Below are 11,071 nucleotides of genomic sequence, written 5' to 3'. Positions count from 1 at the left end.
CTGCTGTCGCCCTGCTCCCCACCTCACCACCTTCGCTCCTCTGATTCTGCTCTCCTGTCTGTCCCCCAAGCCCCTCGACACTCTAGGGGTGACAGGGCTTCTCCTGCTGCGCCCCCAAGCTCTGGACTCTCTCCCCAAGGACATCAGAGAGTCTCCTTCTCTCAACTCCTTCAGATCCAGACTCAAACCTGTTCTTCAGAAAAGCCTTTACTGAACTGGTCTCTTTCCTCACCCCTCTGCTTTTCCCAGTACCACACATCCAGTACTGACCTTCCTCACGAACCCCGACTGTCTCACACACGCACTGACCTTCCTCACGAACCCCGACTGTCTCACACACACGCAGTGACCTTCCTCACGAACCCCGACTGTCTCATACACGCAGTGACCTTCCTCACGAACCCCGACTGTCTCACACACCCACTGACCTTCCTCACGAACCCCGACTGTCTCACACACGCACTGACCTTCCTCACGAACCCCGACTGTCTCACACACACACTGACCTTCCTCACGAACCCCGACTGTCTCACACACGCAGTGACCTTCCTCACGAACCCCGACTGTCTCACACACACACTGACCTTCCTCACGAACCCCGACTGTCTCACACACACACTGACCTTCCTCACGAACCCCGACTGTCTCACACACGCACTGACCTTCCTCACGAACCCCGACTGTCTCACACACCCACTGACCTTCCTCACGAACCCCGACTGTCTCACACACGCACTGACCTTCCTCACGAACCCCGACTGTCTCACACACAGACTGACCTTCCCTATAGGAGCTCCATACCACTCTCTCAGGCTCTGCGTTGTACAGGGATGGGTGAGTTGATCCCAGACGTGCTCAGTGGGGTGTGTGTGTGTGTGTGACTGGTCAGGCCCTGACTCTCTCAGGCTCTGTGTTGTACAGGGATGGGTGAGTTGATCCCAGACGTGCTCAGTGGGGTGTGTGTGTGTGTGTGTGTGACTGGTCAGGCCCTGACTCTCTCAGGCTCTGTGTTGTTCAGGGATGGGTGAGTTGATCCCAGACGTGCTCAGTGGGGTGTGTGTGTGTGTGACTGGTCAGGCCCTGACTCTCTCAGGCTCTGTGTTGTACAGGGATGGGCGAGTTGATCCCAGACGTGCTCAGTGGGGTGTGTGTGTGTGTGTCACTGGTCAGGCCCTGACTCTCTCAGGCTCTGTGTTGTACAGGGATGGGCGAGTTGATCCCAGACGTGCTCAGACGAGAGGGACACTGTATAGACACACTCACACCTGGAGTACCAACACACACAAAGTAATAAGACATGCCTTTGTACAAATACACTATTGATTTTATTTCCTACCTAGTAACAGAGAGACAGATCAGTGATTTGTCAAAAAATACATAAAAAATAAAAACAGCATTTTGTTTCTGATTCTACCCAGCAACAGTGCTTGGGGAGGTCCCTGATTGGTTCACAAAAAGAAATCAGAATTAAACCCAACATTGCATCTGACATTGTGTACTAAAATTCCCCTACTTCTCTCTGTCAGGTAAAAAGAGGAAAAAAAAACTGAATTGTTGAATCTAAAAAATAAAAATAAAAAAGTCACATTGGATCGCGCCCGTCGGGTCTGGCTGGTGAAAATGAGTTAAAAACCGGTGTCGATGGTGCTGACCCGGCCCGTATCGGTGCTGGTGTTGTGACCGCTTAGGAGCAGCGCAGCGGGATCAGAGCTGTACCGCTGTCCGGCTCAACTGGGCAGCGGGCCTGGGACACAGCACGTCTGCAACAGGTCCGCTCGCTGTCCCGTACAGGCGCCGGAGTCCTGCAGTCTCCGCCCGCTGTCCCGTACAGGCGCCGGAGTCCTACAGGCGCTGTCCCGTACAGGCGCCGGAGTCCTACAGGCGCTGTCCCGTACAGTCGCCGGAGTCCTACAGGCGCTAAGTCATACAGTCTCCGCCCGCTGTCCCGTACAGGTGTCTGAGTCCTACAGGCGCCGCCCACTGTACTGTACAGGCGCCGGAGTCCTACAGGCGCCGCCCACTGTACTGTACAGGCGCCGGAGTCCTACAGGCGCCGCCCACTGTACTGTACAGGCGCCGGAGTCCTACAGGCGCCGCCCACTGTACTGTACAGGCGTCGGAGTCCTACAGTCGCCGGAGTCCTACAGGCGCCGCCCACAGTACTGTACAGGTGTCGGAGTCCTACAGTCGCCGGAGTCCTACAGGCGCCGCCCACAGTACTGTACAGGTGTCGGAGTCCTACAGTCGCTGGAGTCCTACAGGCGCCGCCCACTGTACTGTACAGGTGTCGGAGTCCTACAGTCGCTGGAGTCCTACAGGCGCCGCCCACTGTACTGTACAGGCGCCGGTGTTCTACAGTCGCCAAGTCCTACAGGCGCCGCCCACTGTACTGTACAGGCGCCAGAGTCCTACAGGCGCCGCCCACTGTACTGTACAGGCGCCGGTGTTCTACAGTCGCCGGAGTCCTACAGGCGCCGCCCACAGTACTGTACAGGCGCCGCCCACTGTACTGTACAGGCGCCGGAGTCCTACAGGCGCCGCCTACTGTACTGTACAGGCGCCAGAGTCCTACAGGCGCCGCCCACTGTACTGTACAGGCGCCAGAGTCCTACAGTCGCTGGAGTCCTACAGGCGCCGCCCACTGTACTGTACAGGCGCCGGAGTCCTACAGTCGCCGGAGTCCTACAGGCGCCGCCCACTGTACTGTACAGGCGCCGGAGTCCTACAGGCGCCGGAGTCCTACAGGCGCCGCCCACTGTACTGTACAGGCGCGGGAGTCCTACAGGCGCCGGAGTCCTACAGGCGCCGCCCACTGTACTGTACAGGCGCCGGAGTCCTACAGTCACCAAGTCCTACAGGCGCTGCCCACTGTACTGTACAGGCGCCGGAGTCCTACAGGCGCCGGAGTCCTACAGGCGCTGCCCACTGTACTGTACAGGCGCCGGAGTCCTACAGGCGCCGGAGTCCTACAGGCGCCGCCCACTGTACTGTACAGGTGTCGGAGTCCTACAGTCGCCAAGTCCTACAGGCGCCGCCCACTGTACTGTACAGGTGTCGGAGTCCTACAGTCGCCAAGTCCTACAGGCGCTGCCCACTGTACTGTACAGGCGCCGGAGTCCTACAGGCGCCGCCCACTGTACTGTACAGGTGTCGGAGTCCTACAGTCGCCAAGTCCTACAGGCGCCGCCCACTGTACTGTACAGGTGTCGGAGTCCTACAGTCGCCAAGTCCTACAGGCGCTGCCCACTGTACTGTACAGGCGCGGGAGTCCTACAGGCGCCGCCCACTGTACTGTACAGGTGTCGGAGTCCTACAGTCGCTGGAGTCCTACAGGCGCTGCCCACTGTACTGTACAGGCGCCGGGGTCCTACAGTCGCTGGAGTCCTACAGGCGCCGCCCACTGTACTGTACAGGCGCCGGGGTCCTACAGTCGCTGGAGTCCTACAGGCGCCGCCCACTGTACTGTACAGGCGCCGGGGTCCTACAGTCGCTGGAGTCCTACAGGCGCCGCCCACTGTACTGTACAGGCGCCAGAGTCCTACAGTCGCTGCCCACTGTACTGTACAGGCGCCGGAGTCCTACAGGCTCTGGAGTCCTACAGGAGCCGCCCACTGTACTGTACAGGCGCCGGAGTCCTACAGTAACCAGGCGCTAGTGTACTGTATGATATAATTATTACTGAGATAAGCCAGTGACTGAGGTATTGGACAACAGAGGCTGTAAACAGTGAGACAGCAGGGGGCAGTGTACTTCTGTAGGAGACAGTGCAGGCTGTAAACAGTGAGACAGCAGGGGACAGTGTACTGCTGTAGGGGACAGTGTAGGCTGTAAACAGTGAGACAGCAGGGGGCAGTGTACTGCAGTAGGGGACAGTGCAGGCTGTAAACAGCGAGACAGCAGGGGGACAGTGTACTGCAGTAGGGGACAGTGATCTAGTGCTGGTGTGTCCACAGGGTCTCTCTGTAGTGCTGGTGGATCACGGGCTCTGCACAAAAGCGCAGCCCTGTGGCAGGGTACAGTGAACCAGCCCAGTCAGCCTGCAGGGGACAGACCCAGTCAGACAGCGCGGGGGCCGAGGGGGGGGCGGGTCGCCAGGGGAAACGTGTGAACTGGCACAGCCAGCCATTGGAGGGGGGGGGGCATTCCCCCACCTGATTGGCTGAGCCCGTCACAGGCCCCGCCCTTCCCCACACGATGGACAGGGATGCTACCCTATAAGGGCCCAGACAGAGGTACAGAGTACTGCCCCGAGGGAGGGTCGCCGTCCCACCCAGGGAGCCCACACAGCGATCAGCGACCCCTGGCCCCTCAGAGCCGCTGCAGGAGCGGAGGTCAGCACACACACAGCAGGAAGGGGCGTGGTCACATGTAGAGGGGGAGTGGTCCCATCGTGAGGGCGGGGCCGAGGAGAAAGGGGTGTGGTCACATGTAGAGGGGGGGTGGCCACACCACGAGGGCAGGGCCAAGGGGAAAGGGGTGGGGCATGTACAGGAGGGGTGTGGCCACAACATGAGGGCGGAGCCAGGGGAGAAAGGGGGTGTGGTCAGTCCAGAAGGGGTGTGGCCACACGTAGAGGGGGAGAGGTCACACTATGAGGGCGGGGCCAGGGGGAAAGGGGTGTTGTCTGTCCAGAAGGGGTGTGGCCACACAGTGAGGGCGGGGTCAGGGGAGAAAGGGGTGTGGTCACACAGTGAGGGCGGGGCCAGGGGAGAAAGGGGTGGGCCCCCCACCCTGCTGTGAACGAGCTGCGGTCCAGGAGCTCCACGCCTCAGGTCTACAGGTCCCACGGCCCCCGCACAGGTGGTCCGGTCTCGTCAGAGGGCACCCAAACGGGCCACACGGTCCGGCCGGGTCAGGAGGGCGGCCCACGAGCTTCCGAGGGTCCGATCGGCGAACCGCCCTCCCCCCTCTGCCCCTGGGGCGACACCGGCCGGCGGGAGAGAGAGACGGAGGGGCAGGGAGGTAGAGGAGGGGGGGCAGCGGGTGCTATTTCTTGGCTTTGGCCTTCGCTGAATTCCGTGGCGGAGTGACGGGGCGACCCGAACCCACCCCACCCCCTCCTCCATAGGAGAAGAGCTTCTTATCCGCAGGCTTGAGTATCTGGGAGAGAGAGAGAGAGAGAGGGGTTAATACAGACACACTGACTGGACACTCCAGTACATGAACACTGCACTGAGAGAGAGAGGGGTTAATACAGACACACTGACTGGACACTCCAGTACATTAACACTGCACTGAGAGAGAGAGGGGTTAATACAGACACACTGACTGGACACTCCAGTACATTAACACTGCACTGAGAGAGAGAGGGGTTAATACACACACACTGACTGGACACTCCAGTACATTAACACTGCACTGAGAGAGAGAGGGGTTAATACAGACACACTGACTGGACACTCCAGTACATTAACACTGCACTGAGAGAGAGAGGGGTTAATACACACACACTGACTGGACACTCCAGTACATTAACACTGCACTGAGAGAGAGAGGGGGGTTAATACAGACACACACTGTATGGACACTCCAGTACATTAACACTGCACTGAGAGAGAGGGGTTCATACAGACACACTGACTGGACACTCCAGTACATTAACACTGCACTGAGAGAGAGAGGGGTTAATACAGACACACTGACTGGACACTCCAGTACATTAACACTGCACTGAGAGAGAGAGGGGTTCATACACACACACTGACTGGACACTCCTGTACATTAACACTGCACTGAGAGAGAGAGAGGGGTTAATACAGACACACTGACTGGACACTCCAGTACATTAACACTGCACTGAGAGAGAGAGGGGTTCATACACACACACTGACTGGACACTCCTGTACATTAACACTGCACTGAGAGAGAGAGAGGGGTTAATACAGACACACTGACTGGACACTCCAGTACATTAACACTGCACTGAGAGAGAGAGGGGTTAATACAGACACACTGACTGGACACTCCAGTACATTAACACTGCACTGAGAAAGAGAGGGGTTCATACACACACACTGACTGGACACTCCTGTACATTAACACTGCACTGAGAGAGAGAGAGGGGTTCATACAGACACACTGACTGGACACTCCAGTACATTAACACTGCACTGAGAGAGAGAGGGGTTCATACAGACACACTGACTGGACACTCCAGTACATTAACACTGCACTGAGAGAGAGAGGGGTTCATACAGACACACTGACTGGACACTCCAGTACATTAACACTGCACTGAGAGAGAGGGGGGTTAATACAGACACACTGACTGGACACTCCAGTACATTAACACTGCACTGAGAGAGAGAGGGGTTAATACACACACACACTGACTGGACACTCCAGTACATTAACACTGCACTGAGAGAGAGGGGTTAATACAGACACACTGACTGGACACTCCAGTACATTAACACTGCACTGAGAGAGAGAGGGGTTAATACAGACACACTGACTGGACACTCCAGTACATGAACACTGCACTGAGAGAGAGAGGGGTTAATACAGACACACTGACTGGACACTCCAGTACATTAACACTGCACTGAGAGAGAGAGAGGGGTTAATACACACACTGACTGGACACTCCAGCACATTAACACTGCACTGAGAGAGAGGGGTTCATACAGACACACTGACTGGACACTCCAGTACATTAACACTGCACTGAGAGAGAGGGGTTCATACAGACACACTGACTGGACACTCCAGTACATTAACACTGCACTGAGAGAGAGAGGGGTTAATACACACACTGACTGGACACTCCAGAACATTAACACTGCACTGAGAGAGAGAGAGAGAGGGGTTAATACAGACACACTGACTGGACACTCCAGTACATTAACACTGCACTGAGAGAGAGAGGGGTTAATACAGACACACTGACTGGACACTCCAGTACATGAACACTGCACTGAGAGAGAGAGGGGTTAATACAGACACACTGACTGGACACTCCAGTACATTAACACTGCACTGAGAGAGAGAGAGGGGTTAATACACACACTGACTGGACACTCCAGCACATTAACACTGCACTGAGAGAGAGGGGTTCATACAGACACACTGACTGGACACTCCAGTACATTAACACTGCACTGAGAGAGAGAGGGGTTAATACAGACACACTGACTGGACACTCCAGTACATGAACACTGCACTGAGAGAGAGAGGGGTTAATACACACACACTGACTGGACACTCCAGTACATTAACACTGCACTGAGAGAGAGAGAGGGGTTAATACACACACACTGACTGGACACTCCAGTACATTAACACTACACTGAGAGAGAGGGGTTAATACAGACACACTGACTGGACACTCCAGAACATTAACACTGCACTGAGAGAGAGAGAGAGAGAGGGGTTAATACACACACACTGACTGGACACTCCAGTACATTAACACTACACTGAGAGAGAGGGGTTAATACAGACACACTGACTGGACACTCCAGTACATTAACACTGCACTGAGAGAGAGAGAGAGAGAGAGGGGTTAATACAGACATTTACACACCTGGAAGGAGCACATCAGTGTCTCATCCACACTCATCATGGCTCCTGCGTTGTCAAACTCTCCACAGTAGTTTGGAGCTGAAAACAGAGTGACCAGCTGTCTCTTCGCAAAGAATTCGTAGCCGTCTTCCACCACCTGAGAGCAAACACACACACAGACACAGGGTCTATAGAGGTCTGTACCTTCACCAGCTGAGAGCACACACACACACACAGGGTCTATAGAGGTCTGTACCTCCACCAGCTGAGAGCACACACACACACACAGGGTCTATAGAGGTCTGTACCTTCACCAGCTGAGAGCACACACACACACAGGGTCTATAGAGGCCTGTACCCTCACCACCTGAGAGCACACGCGCGCACACACACAGGGTCTATAGCGGTCTGTACCTCCACCAGATGAGAGCACACACACACAGGGTCTTTAGAGGTCTGTACCTCCACCAGCTGAGAGCACACACACACAGGGTCTATAGCGGTCTGTACCTCCACCAGATTAGAGCACACAAACACACACACAGGGTCTATAGAGGCCAGTACCTCCACCAGCTGAGAGCACACACACACACAGGGTCTATAGAGGTCTGTACCTTCACCAGCTGAGAGCACACACACACACACAGGGTCTATAGAGGTCTGTACCTTCACCAGCTGAGAGCACACACACACACAGGGTCTATAGAGGTCTGTACCTTCACCAGCTGAGAGCACACACACACACACAGGGTCTATAGAGGCCTGTACCTTCACCAGCTGAGAGCACACACACACACACAGGGTCTATAGAGGTCTGTACCTCCACCAGCTGAGAGCACACACACACACACACACAGGGTCTATAGAGGCCTGTACCTTCACCAGCTGAGAGCACACACACACACAGGGTCTATAGAGGCCTGTACCTTCACCAGCTGAGAGCACACACACACACACAGGGTCTATAGAGGCCTGTACCTCCACCAGCTGAGAGCACACACACACACACAGACACACACACACACAGGGTCTATAGAGGTCTGTACCTTCACCAGCTGAGAGCACACACACACACACGCGATCTACAGGGATCTTTACCTCCACCAGCTGAGAGCGCACGCACACACACCAGGTGTTCAGTCACCTGGTGCGCGCTGCAGAGGAGCCCTGTGTCTATAGGGGTGTACAGGGTGTGTTCAGTCACCTGGTGCGCCCTGCAGATGAGGTCCTGTGTCTACAGGGGTCTATAGGGTGTGTTCAGGCCCAGGCAGTGTTCAGTCACCTGGTGCGCTCTGCAGAGGAGCCCTGTGTCTATAGGGGTGTAAAGGGTGTGTTCAGTCACCCGGTGCGCCCTGCAGTTGAGGTCCTGTGTCTACAGGGGTGTACAGGGTGTGTTCAGTCACCCGGTGCGCCCTGCAGATGAGGTCCTGTGTCTACAGGGGTGTACAGGGTGTGTTCAGTCACCCGGTGCGCCCTGCAGATGAGGTCCTGTGTCTACAGGGGTGTACAGGGTGTGTTCAGTCACCCGGTGCGCCCTGCAGATGAGGTCCTGTGTCTACAGGGGTGTACAGGGTGTGTTCAGTCACCCGGTGCGCCCTGCAGATGAGGTCCTGTGTCTACAGGGGTGTACAGGGTGTGTTCAGTCACCCGGTGCGCCCTGCAGATGAGGTCCTGTGTCTACAGGGGTGTACAGGGTGTGTTCAGTCACCCGGTGCGCCCTGCAGATGAGGTCCTGTGTCTACAGGGGTGTACAGGGTGTGTTCAGTCACCCGGTGCGCCCTGCAGTTGAGGTCCTGTGTCTACAGGGGTGTACAGGGTGTGTTCAGTCACCCGGTGCGCCCTGCAGATGAGGTCCTGTGTCTACAGGGGTGTACAGGGTGTGTTCAGTCACCCGGTGCGCCCTGCAGATGAGGTCCTGTGTCTACAGGGGTGTACAGGGTGTGTTCAGTCACCTGGTGCGCCCTGCAGAGGAGGTCCTGTGTCTACAGGGGTGTACAGGGTGTGTTCAGTCACCTGGTGCGCCCTGCAGATGAGGTCCATGTCGTGTTTGTGCAGGAACTTCGCCACCACGTCGGCCCCGAAGGTGAAGGAGACGCCCCGGTCGTTCTCGCCCAGCCCAGCACGTCCTTGTCTGGGTCGGCCCACAGCAGGTCACACAGCAGGCCCTGGTCCGGCACGTCCGTGGGCCGCATGACCCGCCGGACCTGCTCCATCGACTGCAGGTCCGGAGACAGGCCTGCGCCGCAGAGAGAGGGAGACAGGTCAGGAGAGAGGGAGAGGGGGAGAGAGAGAGAGAGAGAGGGAGGGAGAGAGAGAGGGACAGGTCAGGAGAGAGGGAGGGAGAGAGAGAGACAGGTCAGGAGAGAGGGAGAGGGAGAGGGAGAGAGAGAGACAGGTCAAGAGAGAGGGAGAGAGACAAGCATGTGCCAGAGACAGGGACAGACGGGTCAGGAGAGAGAGAGAGAGGCCAGCGCCGGACAGAGGGACAGACGGGTCAGGAGAGAGAGAGAGAGGCCTGCGCCGGACAGAGGGACAGACGGGTCAGGAGAGAGAGAGAGAGGCCTGCGCCGGACAGAGGGACAGACGGGTCAGGAGAGAGGGACAGACAGGTGAAGAGAGGGGCGGGCACTGACCCCCGTGGCAGCAGAAGATCTTCTCGTCCACGATGGCGGCGACAGGCAGACAGTTGAAGCAGTCAGTGAAGGTCTTCCACAGCTTGATGTTGTAGCGCCGCTTGCCTGAGGAGCGACACAGGGCTCGGAGCATGAGACCCCCTCACACACCCCCACTCCTGACAGCACCCCCTCACACACCCCCACTCCTGACAGCACCCCCTCACACACCCCCACTCCTGACAGCACCCCCTCACACACACCCCTCCTGACAGCACCCCCTCTCTCACACACACACCCCTCCTGACAGCACCCCCTCTCACACCCCCACTCCTGACAGCACCCCCTCACACACACACACCCCTCCTGACAGCACCCCCTCACACACCACACACACCCCTCCTGACAGCACCCCCTCACACACCCCCACTCCTGACAGCACCCCCTCACACACACACACCCCTCCTGACAGCACCCCCTCACACACACACACCCCCCTCCTGACAGCACCCCCTCACACACACACACACCCCCCTCCTGACAGCACCCCCTCACACACACACCCCCCTCCTGACAGCACCCCCTCTCACACACACACACACCCCTCCTGACAGCACCCCCTCACACACACACCCCCCTCCTGACAGCACCCCCTCACACACACACCCCCCCCTCCTGACAGCACCCCCTCACACACACACACCCCCCTCCTGACAGCACCCCCTCTCACACACACACCCCCTCTCTCCCCTCTCCCCTCCTCACACACCCCCTCTCTCCCTCTCCCCTCCTCACACACACACACACCCCTCTCTCCCCTCCTCTCCCTCACACACCCCCTCTCTCCCCTCCTCACACACACACACACCCTCTCCCCTCCTAACACACACACCCCCTCTCTCCCCTCTCCCCTCCTCACACACACCCTCTCTCTCCCCTCCTCACACACACACACA

The 11,071-nt window shown here is 57.3% G+C and overlaps 1 protein-coding gene across 1 annotated transcript; it reads right to left on the bottom strand.

The window, feature by feature from the left end:
• Positions 1 to 1,302: 1,302 nt before the first annotated feature.
• LOC138238242 (serine/threonine-protein phosphatase PP1-beta catalytic subunit-like) lies at positions 1,303 to 10,241 on the bottom strand (the record flags this gene model as incomplete). The annotated part of the gene is given in 5 exon segments (XM_069188330.1): positions 1,303 to 5,100; positions 7,526 to 7,660; positions 9,517 to 9,614; positions 9,617 to 9,739; positions 10,137 to 10,241. Coding segments are annotated over 5 exon segments (575 nt in total), but the record flags the coding sequence as incomplete, so codon positions are not given.
• Positions 10,242 to 11,071: the final 830 nt, after the last annotated feature.

The sequence above is a fragment of the Lepisosteus oculatus genome, chromosome 4 (genome assembly GCF_040954835.1).
Source record: "Lepisosteus oculatus isolate fLepOcu1 chromosome 4, fLepOcu1.hap2, whole genome shotgun sequence".
Lineage (NCBI taxonomy): Eukaryota > Metazoa > Chordata > Actinopteri > Semionotiformes > Lepisosteidae > Lepisosteus > Lepisosteus oculatus.
This window is presented reverse-complemented; position numbering and strand designations above follow the sequence as displayed.